This window comes from Prionailurus viverrinus, chromosome A1 (genome assembly GCF_022837055.1).
Source record: "Prionailurus viverrinus isolate Anna chromosome A1, UM_Priviv_1.0, whole genome shotgun sequence".
NCBI classification, from domain to species: domain Eukaryota; kingdom Metazoa; phylum Chordata; class Mammalia; order Carnivora; family Felidae; genus Prionailurus; species Prionailurus viverrinus.
Window position 1 is genome coordinate 109,506,454 of NC_062561.1, and position 21,256 is coordinate 109,527,709.

General features: G+C 51.3%; 1 protein-coding gene across 1 annotated transcript; it reads left to right on the forward strand.

Annotated features, from left to right (window-relative positions):
* The first annotated feature begins 17,888 nt into the window (after nt 1-17,888).
* Nucleotides 17,889-19,789, forward strand: CSF2 (colony stimulating factor 2). The gene is made up of 4 exons (XM_047856829.1): nt 17,889-18,047; nt 18,144-18,185; nt 18,844-18,969; nt 19,688-19,789. Exons 1-4 carry the CDS (start codon nt 17,889-17,891, stop codon nt 19,787-19,789), a joined length of 429 nt encoding a protein of 142 aa, XP_047712785.1.
* Nucleotides 19,790-21,256: the final 1,467 nt, after the last annotated feature.

The following is a 21,256-nucleotide window of genomic DNA, read 5'->3' on the forward strand; positions in this document are numbered from 1 at the left end:
TGTGGAGTGTGACTCTGTTCCTTGCACAGGACTAAGTGCTGGGCTGCACTCAAAGGGCCTCTCCAGGGGGACTGGGCCCAATACCTCCTGCCTCCCTTGTTCTGGCCATCCCTGCTCCTTTCTCTGTCCATCTCAGCCTCTTCCCCTGGCCCCATCACCCTGCCTCAGGGGCCTTCCATTCTATACTCTGGACTAGAAAGACTTTGGATTCGCTCAACCTCCTTTCCCTTTAACCCAGACTACCAGCCCCTTAAGGTTATACCCAGGCAGTCAGCTCAGAGCCTCTAACTCCACCTCCCTAAATCCTTAGGAGCTGACTTGGCCTCCTATTTCACAGGAGACACAGAAACCATTGTCCTCATCTGCCACCAAACTGGTGGACTCAATCCATGGCACCTTCCCTGCTGGATGGACTGGACCCACCCAAATGGACTTTCCCTGAGGCTTCTGCTCAGGTGAGCATGTGACGCCTGATGCTGGGAGCCCTCCCCGTGTGTATCACCCTCGGCCACCCACTGCACCGGCCCACCATCCAGCCATCAGGCCCATTCTCAGCTCACCTCCAGCACAGAGATCCTCAAGCTTCTCTGCCTGGAAAGATCCTTCTCTGACTCACTGACTCCTCCAGCTGCCCCATCTCTCTTCTTCCCTTCAGAATAAAACTTCACAGCATCTACTACCCTGTCTCACCTTCACTCATTCCTCAGCCCACTGCCACCAGCATCTGCCCTCAGGGCACACTAAAACTGCTCCCCCAGAGGCACCAGTGTCCTCTCTGTCAATAATCCCAGGGACTACATCTTACCTTCACCATAAGGTCCCCCTCTCACCACCCTGCATTACTCCCTAATCTATTACTTTGTGGTGCTCAGCCTCTGGGGTCAGAGAGACCTGCTTGCATTCAGTTGTGGTGACATCACTTCCTAGCTGTGGGAACCAAACCTCTCTGAGCCTCAGTTTCCTCAGCTGTAAAATGGTGATAATAATAGTACCTGCCCCATAAGCTCATCGCGAGGATTAAATGAGTCAACTAGTGAAAAGGACTTACTTAGTGTCCAGCATTTACTAAGTGTCACTCAGGGGAATTTAGCTGTTAGAGTCTTTACCTCCATGCAGTTCTCTGCCTCCCCATCATCTGTGGTCCAGAGAACTCCCCACCCCCCACTGATCACCACAGTGTCCTGACTATTCCTAGCCATTCTCCCCACAGTAGCTAACCTCGGCTTCCCAGAACCCAAACTTTCCAGGACCATACTCCTGAACACCCCACAATTCTTTCGATGCTTCTAGCATGAAGCCTAAACCTCATTCTCCTTTGATAGATTTTGTAAGTATTTTTAAAACTGGAGACAAATACTATAAATGTGGAGACTTACAGTAGCACTACTCAGGGGTTTTCTTTGCTATAATGGAATGCAAAGTCAGGACTTTTAAGGGGGGATTTGCAGGAAATTTTCAGCCTCCCTAGCTTTAAAACCCACTGAGCTTTAAAATTTCCTCAAAAAAATCTCTTTGAATTAAAAAAAAATAGAGGCTTCTCTCTGTAAGAAATCACACATTTTTGTACACACGTCCCCAAAACTTTTATATAGAAGGTAACACCAATCCACGGTTGATTAGTCAAGAAGCCCTGTGTCTCTGGGTCAAGGATCCCCAGCCCTGCTTGTGTGGAGTACTTTATTTTTTTTTTTCAGTTTTAAGCTCCAAGTCTAATAGGGCGGATGAGAACAAACAGTCCTTTCTAGTCCAGAGAAAGAGCAAACGTTACATGAGAGAGGGCAGATGATAACAGCAGCTCACATTTATTAAGCTCTTGTATTATGAGTTGAGTACTTTTATTTTATTTATTTATTTATTTATTTATTTATTTATTTATTTTATTTATTTATTTATAGTAGAGGGAGAGGGGAAGAGGGGGAGAGGAGCAGAGTGAGAGAGACAGAATCTTAAGCTGGCTCAATCCTGTGACCCTGGGATCATGACCTGAGCCGAAATTAAGAGCTGGATGCTTAACTGACTGAGCCACCCAGGCAGCGCAAGAGTCAAGTACTTTAAATCAGTACTTCTGCAATGTCGTGTGAATCACCTGAGAGTCTAGTCAAAACGTAATTTTTGATTCAGAAAGTCTGGGGTGAGGCCTGAGCATCTACACTTCTAACAAGCTCCCAGGTGACCTGAAGCAGCAGTTCTGAGGTCCAAGACGGAAGTAGCAAGGCTTGCGATCTGTCTCTCCCTACAAGATTGTTTCTTAAGAGGAGGGACCAAGTCTGTTCTATTTCCAGTGCTTACACACAACTAATAGTTTGTTGAATAAATTATGCCTAGTGAGTACCTCGCTGTAAACTTTCCTGTGTTGCCTCATTTCACTGTGCGTTGGAGACACTCTTCGTGCTTTCTGAGGATGCTCTGAGCCCAGATCCCAGGGCCCTTCCTTGCCCGTGGCTGAGCAGGGAGCCTGCATTCTGGCTAAGGGCACTATTCTCTCAGCACTGTCTTGGGTCACAGCCTCTTCACCTGCCTCCTCTTCAGCCACATCCTGGTCCTTGTCTTTACCAGATCTGCTCCTGCTCAGAGGCGTGAAACACCCAAGTTCCTCAGCATAGCCTTCTATCCTTCATCTCCCCACACTGTTTGTATCAGACCTCCACCTGACCCCTAGCTCTTTAACCCCGCCTCTCCTGTTCTGCCACTCCAGGCCCCGTTATCTCAAAGAACTCTTCTCCGTGCCCTGCCACATTTTTCCCCTTTGCCAAAACCTGCTGTCCTGGGCCTGTGTCAGGGCCTGACACACCTCATGGGGCAGTGGTCCCCCCCTCCCTTCAGGGGCTGCCTCTGGGCCCCCTACCCTCCTGGTTTTCCTGCTTCTTCTCTAGCTGCTGCCTCTCTGGTTCTCAATGGACTCCTCCATGGTCTGTCCCGGCCCACTTCTCTGCTGAGCACAGCTTCCCTACCCAGCCTGTGCCTGCCAAATCCGAGCTCCCACAGACTGGGGTCAGGACCCCTGCAATACAGCTCTCTCCACTGTTCACCTGCCCCTATCACTAGAGACCCAGCCTGACACCAAAAGCTGCCCTCCCCTCCTCCCTTGCCTCGCCTCTCAGAGCTTCCAATTCTACTTCCGAAAACTTCCCAGGCCAGCCTCCTCCCCCTGTTTCCCAGTGACAGTTTTCTCAAAGACCCCTATCCTCAGGGGCCCAGGCCCAGCTCCTCCGTGCTACCAAAGGGACTGCCCAGTGCTTGCCACCAGGCCTCTGCTAGGGGTTAAGATCTCAAAACACAGGACAGAGTCAGGCTGTCAGACCAATGAAAGAAGAATGGGCATCCAGTGCCTGGGCTCCATCTGCCCCCTGCTAGGACCAGAAAGTGTTGAAGAGAAGCAGCCTAAAGGCCATGAGGCAAACCATTGGGGACATTAATACCAGTAACTCAGCATGGGGGTGGGAGATGTCAAGAGATGTGCTTCTCAGTGGATGAGCCCACATGTGAATACTTAGCTGTGTGACAGGCTTCCAGACAAATCCTTGTCTGTTCCTGGGCCTTCACCTGGACACCCACACAGGACCAGGTGGAGCCAGGCAGAGAGGGCAACAGAGGGTCAGTCAGAGCTGGCCAGGGGATGGTAGGACCAGGTCCCACTGCGCAGGAGGCTTGAGTGAGCTCAGAGTCAGGCAGCCCCTCACCTGTCAGAGGTGTCCTTTCACCTGTTCCCACTCTGTCCAGTGGCCAGCCCATCTTATTCACCTAGGCAAAATGAGGAGATACCCTCTGAGTAATTTTTTTTCCAAGTTTCAGTGATCTCCAGCACTAGAAAGTGATGAATAAGTCTGTGGTTTTCTATGGGGGTTCCATGTCAGATAAAGATTCTTCCGACATCCGCCCCTTCCTACACCACCAGGGTGTAGGCACACTGCCTCAGCACATAAAAGACGGGAGACTGTTGGATGCTTCAGAACGCCACGAAGGACCAGGGCAAGACAGAAAAGACCCTGACAGCTTGAACATGAGCAACCTTCCCATCATGTACCTTCTCCTGCTTCTTCTTGGATTCCAAGCCCCTCAGGCACAAGGGTGGCCCTTTCCAACATACCAGCTGAACCAATACCTGGCAAAGATTGATGAAATTATGCAGATCTTAAACAAGTTACACTTGCCTTCACAGGTGAGTAACTGGGATAAAGTTGGCATAGGGTAGGGAGGGCTAGCAGGTGCTTCAGGCCAATAGGACTAATGGACTCTCTCTTCCTCTGCCCCCACAGGACCCCTTGGACCCAAATGAGACAGAGATCCTGAGGGTAAGCACTCAGCCCACACTTGGGTGCACTTGGATCCCAATCTACTTCCTCCAGGGTGACCTCAGGCATGTCACACCATCTTGCCTAGCCTCCGTTTTTCATCTGTAAATAGGATTAACAGTATCTATCTCAGTGGGATCATTGTGAGAATTAAGTGGGACAAATGCATAGAGTCACCAGACCAGTGTCTGGTGCTAACTAGTGTTGAATACATTTCCTCAGCCATATCTATAACATGAAAATGCCTTTTTTTAAACAAATACAAATGAAAAGGCAGCTCTAGGTGAACAATTCCAAAGGCCTTAAGTTCATCATTTTTCAGTGGAGCAGCCTAAGATTTCCCCCATGAACATGCCTGCTTCCTTCCTTTTCCTTAAGACGCTGAGTCGTTTTTCATGCTGATTGGTCCTTGGCATTATCATTTACAGTTACTTTTCCTACTTAAAGTTGGCTTCCATGGTTATCTCACCTTTGTTTGCATGGCACTCCTTGGGTCCAACAAGAGGTTGAATCTCTCCTGAGTTTATTGGCCATTTGTATCCCCCTCTTTAAGGCATGCACAGTTAACAGGCTGCACCCATGTCCTGCTGGAGTCTCTGCAATTTTCCTCCTAATTTCTAGGAGCCCTTTATCCAGTCAAGGCATTAATCCTATTATCTGGCCTCTTAGCTGCAAATATTCCCCTTGGTCAGCCCTTCACCTTTTGTAGATCTTCTTTTAAGCAATGCTTCCCCCTCCCAGGTGCAGAAAGATCCACCCAGGCCCTGTATGCAGCTTACCTGGAACCAGGGAAGGTCAGGGCTGAGAAAAGTTGGCTTTCTTTGGGGTGTGCACTCACCTGTAGACCTGTGCCCTGAAGATTATCTCAGGAACCCAACTGGGCAAGAACGGGACTAGGAGGGGATTGTCCAAGGATGTCCCTGAAGGCAGTCTTGGAAAACTGGGGATGACTTCAGCCATGGGAAGGCTGAACCCCAACCTTCTCCCCTCATACGTATTCTTGGTCCCCTTAGGAAAACACCCTTCTGAGGCCAAACCTGGATGCATTCTTAAAAGCTGCAGAAAATTTCCATGAAGATGGACTGCTAATCTGGAAAAATCTTAAGGTGGGTGAAGCTGTTGAGAGCTTTGGGGATCCCTGCTTTGGCCCTGACCAGCCTCTGGGAAGCTGGGTAGCAGGACCTGCTCCTTTTTCAGGTGAGACCCTGACTGTACGCTTTGGTCTCTTCCCACAGGAACTCCTGCCACTCCTCCCCACTCCCACACCCAGGGTAAGCTGCCCCTCGAGATGCCCCTGCAGGTGGTACTCTTAGCCATGACCTGACCTCTAGCCTGTCACCTACCTTCTAACCTAATGCCACTTTCCTGGATTCTTCACAGGGAGACCCAATCCATATTGAGGAGGATAACTGGGTTGATTTCCAAAGGAAACTGACTAAATATCTGGAAATCCTTGAGAACTTTCTGAATTTCAAGGAGAAACACTGAGTCCTAGAATTCTCCATCTGATACCCCTCCTTCTCTGGGCCTTCTCACCATGGGGCCTTGGACATCAAACACAGCAGAACAGCTGAAGATTCTGGGATATCTCTCACATAGTCCAGAACTGGAGGGATTTCACTTTCTCCTGTGGAGTCAGATGAATTGTTAATTATCTGATTTCTGAAATGTGCTGCCCCCATTTGGCCTTTAGTGATTATACTCTCATTTTTATCCTATTGAATGTATTTATTTATGTATTTTTATTTATTACCTTGTGCAATGTGAAATGTATTTATTTTAGCAAAGGAGCCTACGTCCTGCTCATTCTAAACAAGACTCAAGAGGGGGACTTGGAGGCTTGTTAATTTGTACCTCAGGTTTTAAACTGGTTTCTATGCATCTGAGAAAATAAACCACACTCTCTGAACAACTTCTCTGTTGCCAGTGTCTCGATTTGACTCAGTCTTAGTAACTCTCTTGCCTGGTGATTGAGCAGCCATCCAGCCCCCACCCCTAGCAAGCCTCCCTGCCACCAGATGGGCCCTGGAACCCACACCCTGACAATCTGTGGTCTACTGGGAAGCCAGATGGAGTTTTAGAAAATGCAAATCTGACCAGGTTGATCTGATACTTTATTTTCCAGTCCTCAGGGGGGTTCTGGACCTTGTCCTTAACCTTAGGATAGCAAGAGAGGCTTGCCTCCACCTGGTGCTTCTATTTCCTTATGTCTGCAACTACCAACCTCCTTGATGCTCCAGCCAGTAGATACAGTGTGGCTTCTTGGATGAACCACACACCTTTTTTTTATACCTCTAAATCTTTACCCACACTGACACCTCAACCTCGAATGCCCTGATCCTGACTCTGCATGGTGAGTTCCAGCTACAGAGACCAACTCAAATGCTGCCTACCTCTGGGTTGTCCACACTATTCTAGGACAGGGCTCTTGTCTGAAATAGGTGGATAGATGGGGACCCATTGGAAGGACAGCCATTGTAGCCCAGGGTGGCACAGTCTGATCTGAATGGTGGAGGTTAGGACATCACTGAGTGTGGCTTCCATGTGCCACCTGACCCCTGAGGTCCCACTGACCCTCTAGCTCTGAGTGCCTCCATCCCTGGCTCTCTTGCATGCTGCCTAGGTGCACTTTCTCCAGGCTGGCATGGTGGGGGAGAGAGGGGAGAGTGAGCCCTCCTCTGTCACCATGCTAAGGAGCAATGTCATTCTCTCTGACAAGTACCATAAAGGCTTAGGATGCTGACATCAGATGCTAGGGTCCCATCCCTCTTCTTTTCTGTTTCCCACCTTGATCCATTCCTCCCCTTGGGTCATGAGTAAGGAACAGCCTGGCTGCTTGAATGGGACAAGAAAACGTGAGTGATCTACTACCGCAGAAATATACCCTCTACATTCCTCTTCCTAATACAATTTTGTGTTCCCACGAAAACAATTTTCCTCTCACTCATTCTGCCTCTCTCCAGCCTGGCCCACGGACAGCACTGTGGGTGCTCAGGGAAGATTCTGTGTTGGACTTGGCCCTGGAAGGAGCTGGAGTAGCTGCTGCAGTTTCTGGTGGAGCCACTAGGGGCAGGCAGGCCACTGGTGAGATGCTCCAGGACCCTGGGGGAGGATCTGAGAGCATGGGCCCAAGCTTCCTGATTCTTGGCTAGCTTTCCCACTTCTACTTCCCTGCCCATTCGCTCTCCACCCACACCTGGTGGCTGCTCCTGTTTTCATCCCAGCTGAGGCAAGCATTTGTGCCCCACTCCCTTGTTCCCAGGATGAGTCCCTGCTCACCACCTCTTCATCACTCCCTGGAGAATGGGTCAGCTGCCTTCCACCTGTGCTAGCCCTGCTACCCTCTGCCCTGGTGGAGAGGAGAGGGACCCAGTGACCTGTCCTGCCATGCTTCTCCCACACCTCGTCCTCAGCAGGCCAGAGGCGAAGGTGGATGGAACCAGCTCATACCGGCTCACAGAGCCAATTGTTAAATCTTGAAAAGTTGCCAGCCAGTTATCAAACCATCCATACCTTGAGACAGGTCACAGTGAGTATTTATGCTATGAACATGGGCAAATGCTACAAAGTGGACTCCTTCCCCTGGGAATCTGTGGTTTAACTTTTACCAGCTGCTGGAGCTCCCCTCACTTGAGGTGTGGAGAGGTAGCTGACAGTCTGCTATGTTGTTCTTACCTGGCTGTCCCCATTCAGAGCCCCTTCTCAAAGCTCTGTTTGTGCTGCAGCCACACTATTCTCACTCCAGGCTGGATGGCACTATATTCCTTCAGTGCCTGGGACTTCAGACATTAAGCAAACTCTGGCTGAGCACCTATGTATCAGGGCTTATATTGGACACAAGGATATGGCAGTGAACCAGACAGATGGAGGGGATCTGGGGAGGTTGCTTTACATTGAATGGTCTGGGAAGGCTTTCTGAGCAAGTGACACATAGGTTGCAACGTGAATGACAAGAAAGTGCCAGATGTGTGACAATAAGGGAGGAAAGAGCTCTAGACAGAGGGAACAGTGCAAAGATCCAGAGACTGAAATGGGCTGAAAGCATTTACAGAACAGAGATGACCTATGATAGAAGCGGAATCTGGTGGGGAGCCCACAACCCTTCTTCAGCTTCTCTTTCTCTCCTCAGGCCCAGGCCCAGCCCAGGCCCTGTGTTAGTGACTGAGGACTACAGGAGGCAGGAGGTGGTGGTCAGGTCAGACACAGACCTGGCCCAGGAAGATCTGAAGGTGTGAGGGAGGGAAGTCAGCAAAGATAGCCCCACAAAGCAGGGGAAAGACAAGTGGAGGTGACACGATTGAGAGTAGGTGAGCCTTTTCCAATATTCTGGGGTCTCACCACTGCCCTTCTTACAGAACAGATGAACTGAGGCTCACCCTTGATCCCAAACCTGAGAACAAGCCTAGGGCCAGCATAGCCCTGGGTTGGGGCCCAGAAACAAGTCAGGTTGGGGCACTGTTATATCATGCTCAGCTGCCTGCAGGGAGAGGGCTTATGACTCCCTGGCCCAATGGGAGGCCCCAGGGTGCTCACATCTTCCTGGTATGTCTGTCAGTTTCATGCTTTCTCACCAAAGGCTACCCAGAGTGTCCTTAGTGCCAGATCTATTTGCCACTAGTGGGCAGCAAAGCCCCATCAAAAGTCCCAGGATGGCCTTTTGAAAGTCAAAGTTCCCACCTTCCCAAATCCAAGGTGCCTTTTCAGCAGGAAAGTAGGTGACTTCAGCCAGGAATTTTATTTTATTTTTTTAATTTTAATTTAAGAAACATTATAGTTTTTCATTGGAAGGGCAATATAAGATAGCATGTATCCTCTTCACTGAAAAATTTGTAAATTCAGAAAAATAAAGCAGAGAGAAATTGCTAGGAAGGTCAGTGTTTAAGGAGAGGCCCCCTCAGAGAGGCATCACTCACCTCACTCCATAGTGTGAATCCTCCTGCTTCAGGACAGGCTCTGCTCCTCCCACCCTGTCCTGGAAACTTCATTTGACTCCGTTCAGTAAATAACCTGAAGACCCACCATAGCTTACCCAGGCTAGGGTGGGGGACTGGGGAGATACTGAGTCAGGCCCTTGGGGGCCTTTTGACCATGTCCAATTTGGCCTAGCACAGTGTGGTGGGGGTTATTTCAGACAGAGCAATGGATGAACAGGTGTGGGTCTTGTTAGAGGGGCTTGCCACAGAGGGTGATGCAAAGAGAGCTTGAGAAGGGACTAGGGGTTCATCTTGCAGAGAGAGATACAGAAAAGGATGTCTGGCAGATGACACTGGGGAGAAAGAGAATGAAGATCTAAAAGTACAGGGTAGGCCGGGAGCACAGGAGCATCTAGGCCACTTAATAGGGCCAGAGTTGGGTGCTAAGCGGCTTGGTGGAACCAGGCCCTCCAGTCACTGCCTTTGCCCCTAGAGCCCAGTCACCCAGGGCCCCCAGCACCTCTGGGTCTCAGCCTCGTCCCCTCCCCCATTCATTCCTCTCTGATCCCAGGCCAGCCCAGCCTGGCCTGGCCACTGTGGAGACAGCAAGACTGAACAACCATGGCCTGAGAAGTGATGGGTGTGTGAAGGGAGAGACAAAGGATGGGGTCACAACAGAAACCATGTTTAACATCCACAAGAAAGATCCAGAACAGAGGGAGAGAGGTGCTGAAGGAAAGAAGAGCTGGTCAAGCAGAACAGGACCCCTGGCCCATGGTGGCAGGGAGGGTGAGGCAGAGGCTGTCTGGGCCAGAGTAGAGTGTTGAGTGAATTCCCACTGGGAGCCAGGGCCTCAATTTTTCCCTTGAAAACCTCAGGTCAGGCTTCTGGAGTGGGTGTGAGAGATGGATCAGGCAAAGTTGCTGCTGTCCTCCTGGACCATGGAGGGCTCAGGGAATCCCCTCAATGACCCCATCTGTGATTAACCCCAGTTTACAAATAAAGAAACTGAGGCACAGAGAAATTAAGGGAGCCTCTGACTCCAGAGACTGTGAATCCTTAATCCACAGTGCTTTGGCCAATGCTAACTGAGGCACAGGAGCCTTTTAAGTGTAGTCTCCTGGCTGGATCCAGGCCTCCAGAGGGACCTCCTAGCTCTGTGGCCTTGTGGTTCCAGCCCCAGTGGTGAGCAGCACAGCCACAGAGCCTCAGCTCCACCCCACCGAGCCACCACACACATAGCACCCAAATCCTCTACATGCCCACTGTCCCCTCCTACCCAGTGACCCCCACATACACACACACTGGGGCTGAGATGCAGAGCTTGGCCCTCATTGCTCCTGTCCATGTGTCCTCCATTCCCACATGCCTCATGGAGTTTCTGAGAGAAACCACCGGCTCACAGCTCTCTCCTGCCTTGGCCAGCAGTCAAGGCCTCCCTACTCCCACCCAGCTCCTCAAAGACCCCAGGGTCAGCTTTCACTGCAGTTTTGGCTCGTTCTTTGATACCCTCCCCCTTCCCTCCGCAAACCCTCCCTGCTCCCTACGCTCACAAAGTCCTAGTCTGAAGCCTTCTTACTGCTTCCTCAGAACGGCACTCCCAATCCCAGCTGCCCCCGAGACTTCCTTCAGCAATACTGTGCAAGTATCCTGCAAGTGTCCTGACTGAGCCCTGCCCTAGAGGGCACATGGGCTATGCTTGAAACCAACCAAGTGCAGCCAGGGACAGCAGGCTGTGTGGATGAAGACATGCACCTCTGAGGTGACCATGTTAGGGAGGAATGGGCCTCTGGAAGGGGAGGAGAAGGACAGGGGCCAGCTGTGACTGGGTATGGAGAGAACATAGTCATAGCACAGAGCTATAAGAGCATGGGAGTGGGCAGTGGGTTGATGGAGTGCTCTCTCTTCTCCATTGTGTCTGTCCTGCTTCTTGTAATGCGAGCAGGGTCCCTCCTGAATATGGTAATAAAAACAACAGACAGCCACTCCTCCCCCTCAGAGAGGTTGTGAACCCTGAGAGGCATGAAACACTGGGGATGGGCCCACCTGCATCAGTGGATACCCAATAGGTATGACTGTTCTCCTCAGCTGATGGCCAGACTCAATGACTCCTTGTTCCTATGAGGCAAGACCCTGGGACCTTTCCTCCTGAGGACAGCCTGGGACCACCTCCTCCTTGCCAGAACGAGGTGGGGGACAGGACTAGGGAGGACAGCCCCCTGTCCTGATGTTCTTAGTTGGCTCTTTCCCTGTGACTGTGCCATTTCCCAGTCAGTGGACCTCAAATACCCAGCTGCCCAGCAGGGTTTTCCTCCTGGGGCTGGGTGTGGGGAGGTATTGAGGCACTGGGGAGGGGTCTTTATAGGGAAACTCCCTTCAGGGAAGCCTACCTCCATGCCAGAAGAAGTCTCTGGAGGCCGTCCACATCCCGGTAATTACTCTCCTCTCAAGGCCAGGAAGATAGATGCTGGGGGCCGGTGGGGGGGGGGGTTGTGGGGGAGGGAGGGAAGGCATCCAGTCAGTCAAAATAGAAAACATCCCTCCATGTAGCCCGGCACTCTCCAAAAACTGCATAGTGTGCCTCCATCCTCTTGTGGAGATGAGCCAGTTGGGGCTCAGAGGTTGGAGTCATAGCCTGAGGTCATGCAGCAAGAAGGGCCAAGCTTAGAGGCAAGCCTCCAACTCTGCATTCATAGTGGAGGGAGTTGTTGCACCCCAGCAGGCTATATAGGGAACTAGGCTACAACCCATACTAGGGGTGGCCTGTGGGAGTGAGAAATAAATGTGTGTTCAGGGAGAGGGAGTTTTGAATCTGTTGCCCCAGGGCTGGGAGGAGAAATCTCCAAGGACCACCTTTAGCCATCCCAGAGACACTTTGTGGCCACCCCCCCCCCAACTCTCTTCATTATCACTTTTATCACCACTCCTCTTGGGCCCTCTGCCTCACAGCAGGGGCTGTTCACTTCTGTGAGGGGCTAGGGGAGTATGGTGCCAGAATGAGTTGGGTGCTCTGCCCAGAGGCAGAGATACATAATAGAGGGTAGAGGGTATGGCCTTGGGGTTCAAGGCCAGGGCCCTCTGGGATCTGAAGAACCAGAAGCAAGAGATGTGCCTGCCTAAACAGTGCCTCAGTGAAAGCCCAAGCGAGCCCTGGCACTTCAGAAATGTCCTGAAGGAGCTCATTCCAGAACCACCAGAACTGAAAGCCCACATCTGCAACCTTGATTCTGGCCCACCAGCCCCAGAGGAAGGCAGGTATGAGAGCTGGGTACAGATCCCCAGGTACTCAACCAGCACATTGGCCTGGATTTCAGCCTCAAAAACCAAGGACAGGGAGGGGCATAAGACTTGGGAGGTTGAAAAGGCTTCTGGTAAAGATTTCTCTTCCTTTTCATTTTTAATGCAGTATCCAATGGCTCTTTCCCAAGGAGACAGATAAAGAAAGCGGCTCCTTCTGGATGCCTGATGACATTCCTACCTGGGGATGAGGCCAAGAGACAGAGATTCACAGGCAGAGGATGCATTTCCAGCCTTGGAGAAAGTACTCTGGGCAGGAGGCATAAGTGGTGGAGAGGGCATCATGGAGGGCATGCCTGATGAACCCATCTGTGGGATGTTACCAGCCTGAGTGTGCAGTTAGGAAACAGCAAGGAAGTCCCAAGAACCAAGAAAGGAAGCAAAAAAGGGTGTCTCATCATCCTTGGCCCAGTCTTACAAGTTGGTGCTCCTGGGCACTACCCAAGGCCCAGCTTACTTTGTGCAGCCCTCTGGTGAGAAGAACTTCCTCTTTACCTATGACTTCCAAGTGTCTTGGGTCCTGACCTCTCCCTGACCTCTGGGCCCATGTAGCCACAACTGAAGGAGTCTTCCTGGAGGTTCCCTGGCCTCTTAAACTTGCCACATCCAGTCCAGTCTAGAACAACTCCCCAAACCTCTCTGCTACCTTGGGTCTCTCCCATTTCATCAAATAACCTCACTGTCCACACAGTTGCCTGAGCCAGAACCCTGAGTATCAGACTCCTCATTCACCTCTTGCCCCAAACCCACACATGCAACATGTCCCCTCAAGGCCTTCTTTGAATTTGTTTCACTCTTATTTGTTGATTCCCCCTCTTGTCTCTTCATTCTCTGTGCACGGTTGGTTGATGCCCTCAACATGGTGTCCATGAGTCTAGGCATTGCCCTCCCTCTCCCTACCTAATGTGACCACCAAACATGAGCTCCAAGTACAGCCACAAGTGGTGGGTCCTCCTATAGGCTTGAATGCAGAGAGTCCACATATGGTTAATGGTTAATCACCTTCAGATCCTCCCAGACCAGTCAGGACTCACCAGTACCAGGGACTGGGGACACCCAAAAAACAGGATCAGAATTAGGACTTGGACAGGCTGGGTCTTTTTGAGGTGTACCTCTGGGGACCTAGACAGAGGAGATGCCAGAGTGATCTGCCTGGAGCTGTGACCACAAAGGCCAAAGATGTTGCTTTGTGTGTCTGGTGTGGCCTGGAGTGACCGGGATCATTTCTCAGGGAAAAATGAGCAACTCCTGGTGCTGTCCCTGCACCAGGGTCTCTTGAGTACAGTGCCAGGACCCTGTGAGCCCGGAATCTGGGTGGAGGTTGGGCTTTCTACCTCATTGCATCTGTCCAGAAAGATGCTGTCAGGGGCTATGGCTGGGCAAGGGGCATGTGTCCCTGATAATTCCAGCAAGGCTGAGTCTTCTGCCCAATTTGGGCTTCAGAAGCCTCCCAAAGTGATGGGAAGAGGAGAAGAAAGGTTGAAGCACTACCTCCTTCCTGGGAGGTTTCTCCCACAAAGTTTCTGGATAGACAAAAGTTTCCTCTGTGAGGCAGCAATAATTAAACCCATTGTAGAGATGAGGGACCCAAGGCTCAGGGAAGAGGGACTTCCTTGGGCTACCCAGGGATCAGTGGTGGAGAGCCCAAACCTGAAACACAGAGATGCCTGGGTGACAGGCTCTATTGGGGAAATTCTGCCCTTGGCCTTCAGGGTTTCCCTGAGACATTCACAGGCCACTCTGGCTTCCCTGCCAACACTTGTAAGAGTCTCCTTTTAAGCTGCCCTAATGGGGAACATCCCTCATCTATCTAGCCAGGCAACCAGCATTTCCTGGCATTCTGATCCTTGAGATAGTAACAGAAACATCAGGGGAGCAGGAACAGATATGGGTTCAATTCCTGTCTCTGCCATCACAGACTGTGTGGGCGGGCCTCTGGTCGCCTAGACTCCCACACCATGGTTTGGCAGGCCTAGGGAGTATGTGATCAGCTGATATGTCTGTGTAGGGGTTCCCTGGGACATGATGCACTAGGACGCCTGTTTCCTTCAAGCTGTGGTAACTTCCTCTCTGATATGGAGCCTGGGGTAGCCACATACCCATTTCCTCCAGAGCCTATAGGAGGATGCTCACAGGAAACCCCTTCCAGAGGGTTTTCTCCTGGCCCTGTGGGAAGGGGCCAAAGAGGAGTCACACTGTTCATCACAGTCCCCGCCCCAACCCTCCCACTGTTCTATCTGGGGCCCTTGAGTCAGCACACCCGCTCGATGTTATCGCTGCCACTTTCCATGCGGTGCAATCTAGGAATGTCTGTCTGTGTCACGGCCTCAGCCTTGATGTCATCTCTCCAAAAAAAAAAAAAAAAAAGGAGAAGAAGATGTGTTTCTGCCCACGAACCTCACGGCCAAACCCAGGAACTCTGTCTTTCCCATGATGACTTTGGTACCTATAGGCCAGCTGCTGGCATGGACCTCTCCTATGACTCCTGCTTTTCCTCCTTTCCCGCTCTACTGGAACCCTGGCCACTGGCCAGTGTCTCACGTTTCTAACATGCCCCTAGCCCTTAAAAACTGCTGTGCTGGCCCTCAGCCCTTCTTTTGACTAACTTTCTGTGGCCTTAGTGGTTGCATGGACAGGAACCACTCACAGGCAGATCTGTCTTCTGCACAAGCAGCCTCCAAACTGCTGAAACTTCCTGTAGGTCCATAGACACTGCAAACCTGCTTCTTCATCCCTGGGTCCCCATCTTAGATACCTTGACAGTGGTTCTAACTCTTCTTATGTACATTAAAAAGCACATAAGAGAGGGTGTTGAGTAGATTAATCTTGCTCTTTCATTCGTAGAGCTATAAATTCCATAAAGGCAGGGCCCTGTAGGTTTTCCATCATCCTTGTATCCTCTTCCCCTCCTGGGAACCTAGTAGGTACTCAATAAAAATGAATGAATGACTGAATTACTCCATTATATCATCTAGTCCTATAAATTTCTACCTCCTAAATATCTCTGGAAACTGCCTCCTCTTTTCCATACCTATTCCTAAAACTTGCTGTCTCTCCATTCCCCAAACATTCTTCCACTAGCCTGTCCTCTCCTCTCCCTCCCTCCCACAATGTGACTTGCCCACCTGACGTTACCTCCCCTTTCAGCCTGCACAGGGAGGCAGCATCCCCTAGGGAGGCTCTTTGGTCCCCATGGATCCCCAAGTTGTGAGAAGCGTTTTCTTGGGATCCTTCAGCTCTGAACTTCTTCCCTGCCTGGATCTACACAGTGGGAGGATCCACTGCTCTCTCTCTCTCTCTCTCTCTACCAGGCTGAGAGCCTCCAGGGCCAGAAGTGAGGGCCAGTGGGAGGGTCCCATCCACCTCCTCCCCAGCACAGAACCTGGTACAGATTGCAAATATTTGTTGACTAACTGTCTGAGCTGTGACGACTCATTTCTAAAAGGAAAGTGACCTTCCATCTTAGAGGGACCACACCAGCTCTATGCCTCCCTGACTACTCACTTAGCCACTCACTGTGGTTCCCACTCTCTACCACCCAGGTTCCAGATCACGGTCTGACACAGATCTCCACTCTGTGTAGCATCTGCATCTAGTATCCTCAACTACTCTGGTGCCTCCTAAGCACTTCCTAGAAGGGGCTGAGCAGAGCCCTCATGGAAAAGGGGGAAGGACCAGGGCCTGGACACTCTATACCCTCACTCTAGCCTGGCCACCTAGGAATGTTCCACCAGGCTCAGAGGGCAGGGCTGGCCTCATGTTGGGTCCCAGACCCTGGGAGGGGACGCAGCTAGGTCTGGAGGACTAAGGTATGTCTTCCCTGTGCCAGTGCAGCAACGCTCCTGCCCTATGGTGAAACCTGCCAGGGCTGCAGGCTCAGGGCACGGTACTTAGACCATAAGTTCTACCTGCTCTCGAGGGGTGTCTACTTGAGTCCAGCAGAATGTCATTACTGTGTCCGACTGCATCAATCTAGACTGAATCTGGGGCCCCAAAACATCACAGTCAGTGTGGGGAGCTTTTCCCATATCAGAGGGGCACCTGCAGAGGCATGGGGGCTCACATGGATGTACCTCATGTAAAAGTCCCCTGCCCAACACACTTGGAAGTACAGACACATCCAATCACACTGGCACACAGACACTCAGAAATGCACATGTGTGCAGCCACACCCTGTGGCTAAGAAACTCACAGCATGGGGCAGCAAACACAAACTCGTGCTGTCCTCTCCAAACTCCATTGTGAAAAGCAAACACTTGTCAGCCCCTCAAGAGACTGGCTTTTTCAGAAAGAGTTCCTGTTCCTCAGAGAGGCCTCTGGAGCTGGAGGTGAGCTGGGGCAGGGGCCATGTAAAAAATTATGCCTGGAAGATCTTGTTTGAGAAGCCATTGTTCCCTGAAGCTCCTGGTACCTGCCAGGGGCTCTACAAAGGAGTGCAATGTCTATCTCAGAAGGGTAGTCTGGTCCACAGAAGGAGGTGAGGCTCTATAGCTCAGAGGGAAGAGTCACTCAGCAAGGTGGTACTGGAGTCAGAATTTGAACTCAGGGCCCTCACCCACCCCAGCTGATCTCTGCAGCCTGGGGGTTAAACACAGCTTTGAAAACCAGAACTGTTGCTGTCAGATGGGATCTTACCACGAAGGAATGCTCTGCAATCTTGTTGGCTGGACATGATGTGCACACATGTGTCATTCTCTCTGCTCACAGGGGGCTATGAGGCAGAGGTCCCTGGCTGGGCAGGCCTTGTTGACTGTTTTGGATCCTGCTCTGGATCACAGGACTGTGCCATTTGGCTGGAATGTGCCTAGGTGGACTGTGGTGCAGGCCTGTGAAGGTCTTCCTCCCACTCAGATCTTTCACTGTGGCCAGAGGAAAGGGATCTAGAAGGAGAAGGGAAGGCTGATGTTGGAATGGGCCCCAGGGTGGGCACAGCCAGCCCAGAGCCTTCTTGGGATTAGAGGCAGGGTGGGGAGCCTGGGTGTAGGAGCTCGATCCAGTGTCCGGATCCAGTGTCCGGGGCCCAGGCCCCGCCCTGGTCACTCCAGGCCAGGAAGTCGAAACTGTGCCCAGAGGCTCCTCAGAGGAAGGGAGCAGCCTCATTGGGCAGACTAGCCAGGGAAGGCTGGAGGGTGCTCAAGGAGGCAGGCGGATGCGCTGCCAATTCTTGGAAGGGCTTATTAACGAAAACCCCTGAGCCTGACCACCTGGAGGAAAGGCTCACCGTTCCCATGTGTGATAAGGGCCAGGAGATTCCACAGGTCAGGTAGTTCCCCCGCCTCCCTGGCGTTTTGTGGTCACCATTAATCATTTCCTCTAACTGTGTATATAAGAGCTCTTTTGCCAGTGAGCCCAGTGCTCAGAGAGAAAGGCTAAAGTCCTCAGGAGGATGTGGCTGCAGAACCTGCTTTTCCTGGGCACTGTGGTCTGCAGCATCTCTGCACCCACCAGTTCACCCAGCTCTGTCACTCGGCCCTGGCAACACGTGGATGCCATCAAGGAGGCCCTGAGCCTTCTGAACAACAGTAGTGAAATAACTGCTGTGATGGTGAGTGAGGAAGGGAGTGCGGTCCGTGCCTGAGCCATCTCACTGGCCTGGAGTGGTCCTGTCAGTTTGATAACACGGTATTTTCCTTTTCTACAGAATGAAGCAGTAGAAGTCGTCTCTGAAATGTTTGACCCTGAGGTAAGATACTCCTCTCTGACACACCTTCCCAGAGGCCTCTACCTTGGGGGGTGGCTCCATTTTAGATGGACTCTCACAAAGTCCACTTTCTCTCCAGCCACCTGGCTGCCAGAAGGAGGGGTGTTCAGGTGGCCACGGGCCTTGCCCCTGTGGCAGACATGTAAACTCTTTTGTTAGCTGAGCAGCCATGGACAGACCTAGCATTCAAGGGGGTGGGAGTCACCAGGGGACGGGTAAGTAAGCAGGAGTTACTTTGAGACCAAGCCCTGTGGAGACAAGAGTGCTGACTACAGAGAGGCGCAGAGGTATTTCAGGGTCAAGCCTTGTTCACATAGCAGGTCTGGGGGATGTCCCATCCTGCTCCTTACTGCCCGAATGGTTGGGGGATAGCAACCTCCTTCCCTGGGGACTGGGACCCTCTTGAGATGCCAGGGAATGTGGCTGTGCTAGCTGAGGGTGGCCTGAGCTGAATGGTGCAGATTTATGTTTACATGAACACAGCAGTACGGATGACTAGACCCGGCATCACCCTGTTCCCCTCCCAAACCCTACTCCTGGGGGACAGGGCTGAGAACAGGAAAGAGTGACAGGGAGGTTGTCATGCGCCCACCAGAGGGCACTTGGCCACTTCTCACCAAGGAATGGACGTTTCCCACAGGAGCCGAAATGCCTGCAGACTCACCTAAAGCTGTACGAGCAGGGCCTACGGGGCAGCCTCATTACCCTCAAGGAGCCTCTGAGAATGATGGCCAACCATTACAAGCAGCACTGCCCCCTTACTCCGGTGAGTGCCCATGTCAGGGTCCCAAGCTGGAACGTCTTGGCCTAGGAGGGTTGAGGACTGGGTAAAAGGAGAGGCCTTTCACTGTAGCTGTTCAGGACCCTAAAGGGTTTTTGTGTCAACAGATTTATAATGATTAGCCCCTTCAGAGGGTCAGCAGCCCTGATTATTTTTATCTCTTGGAGTTAAAGCCATGGAGCTGGGAGCCTACATACTCCCTAGTGGGAGTAGGCTTATGCTCTTATTATCATTAATGAGCTCAGTGGTGAGGCAAACCCAAGGAAACTCAGGGCCTGCCTAAGGTCCAGGGTACATTCCTGGGCCCAAGTGCTACCTCCCAACAGGACTTTTCCCTGGCCCCTTGTGAGGTGCCTAAATTGCATGGGAGTTAGGAGGGGGTCATATCCGGATTGGACAAAGGCCCCAAACAGTCCTTTCCTGTGAGGAGTGAGGTCTGTGGACTTGACTCCTGCTCCTTCTGGGTCGCTGGAGCTGGCCTCTGAGGAAAGAGGCAATTTGTCAGGTGCCTGTCCCGGGCTGCGACTGGAGGAGTTGTGCACCCTTTGAGTGACATATGGTGGCAACCTGTCACCTGATCCAGGTCAGCAGGCGGGCCCAGAATGGGTTCTCACAGGCTGTGCAGAAACACACTGGTGCTTCCCTCACATTACCCATTCATACCTGGACCCAAAGTTTTCTTTTTCTTTTTCTTATTTTTAAGGAAACGCCCTGTGAAACCCAGACTATCACCTTCAAAAATTTCAAAGAGAATCTGAAGGATTTTCTGTTTAACATCCCCTTTGACTGCTGGAAGCCAGTCTAGAAGTGAGGCAGGCCAGTCCAGCCAGGAGACAGCCCTGAGAGTGCACCTCGAGAATCACTGCCCTCGAACCTACGGATTGCTGAAACTCAGGATCTTCATTTTGGAGGGACCATAGTGTGGGGCCTGGCCATGGGGGGCGGGCGGGGCCAGACTTGCGCTGGAACACACTGCCCCTGATATGGGCTTGGTATGGGGAGCGGGCAATGTTTTACATTGGCAGGGATCAGTAATATTTATTTATATATTTATGTATTTTAATATTTATTTATTTATTTATTTAAGATCATACTCTATATTTATTCAACATGTTTTACAACAATAATAAATTATTAAAAGCCTCTTCTTATTTGTGCCATTTCCAGTTTATTTTCAAGCTTGAGTGAATGCTGACAGTGAGGATGGGAGGAGCTGCAAGGTTGGGGGTGGTGCCTGAGGCGCAGCACTGTCGGAGCAGAGGGGAGGTGAGACTTGGCCTGGGTGCTACATTCTGCACACCTAGACGTGCTTCCCTGGATGCTCAAGGGTCCCACTGCAAAGAGAGGTTTTCAGGTTCACTTGGAAGTCCAAGGAACCTGGTCAGTGGGCACTGTGCTCCAGAAAAAGGGCCTTATACTTCCTGAGAAGGCTTGAGGGTTCCTGGGGCTTGGCTGGCCACTGGTTGAACAGGCCTGCCCTTGAGCAAGGCAAAACACCTATGCCCCTCAGAGGCCTGGACCCTGTGACCACACCCTGATCCTCATACTCAGGGTTTCAACCACTCCTAATTTGAACCAGGAGATAGACTAGCTGTTCAAGAAAAAAAAAAAAAAAGACAAAAAACAAACAAAAATAACCACAGGGGTCAGAGCTCAGCATATTTACCAAACTTTCCCCCAAATGGGTGATCTTAATCTCTGAGAGTCAGAATGTAAATTCAGAATTTGTTAGTACATGGTTCTGGTGTGGCATTTTTCTGAGCTGGCTTTTGTTTTTACATGAAGTTTTGCATCTAATCAGGTGCCCTTCCCTAAAATCCAACGCCTTCAGGCCAAGAAAGAGCAGTGCTTTTCTCTTCCCTTTGCCAGCCCGGTTGAAGGCCATGTTCCTGAACCCATTCCCTTGTGTCCCTCCTGTGGACAATGAGGAAGTGGGTGGGTCCTCAAGTGTCAGGTAAACAGCAAGGCCACCCTTCTCTTTGACAGGTGGGCCTGAGGAAGCTGGCTTGGTGCAGCTGTTCCCCCTGACTGGCTCTCTCTCTCCACCCCACCTACTCTCTCTGCTCTAGCCTGCACCTGCAGACAGCACCAGTCCTGGCCAAAGACCTGTCCCAACAGGCAGGCAGAGAAGGGTCATGACTCTAGATGTGATTACAAATAAAAATTCTTAGACCAAGCCTGATTCTCAGCAATAACAAGAATCCATGAAGTGTGCTGTGGTCATAGAAAATGCATGAAAAGCATATCTTGCCCACTGATAAGGAACTCTCTG

Excerpts from the sequence above, each read along its gene's own strand:
- CSF2 (XM_047856829.1), top strand. The coding sequence starts at position 17,889 with ATGTGGCTGCAGAACCTGCTTTTCCTGGGCACTGTGGTCTGCAGCATC. Across the intron at positions 18,048-18,143 it reads GTGAAATAACTGCTGTGATG|AATGAAGCAGTAGAAGTCGT; the intron begins GTGAGTGAGGAA and ends CCTTTTCTACAG. Across the intron at positions 18,970-19,687 it reads AGCACTGCCCCCTTACTCCG|GAAACGCCCTGTGAAACCCA; the intron begins GTGAGTGCCCAT and ends CTTATTTTTAAG.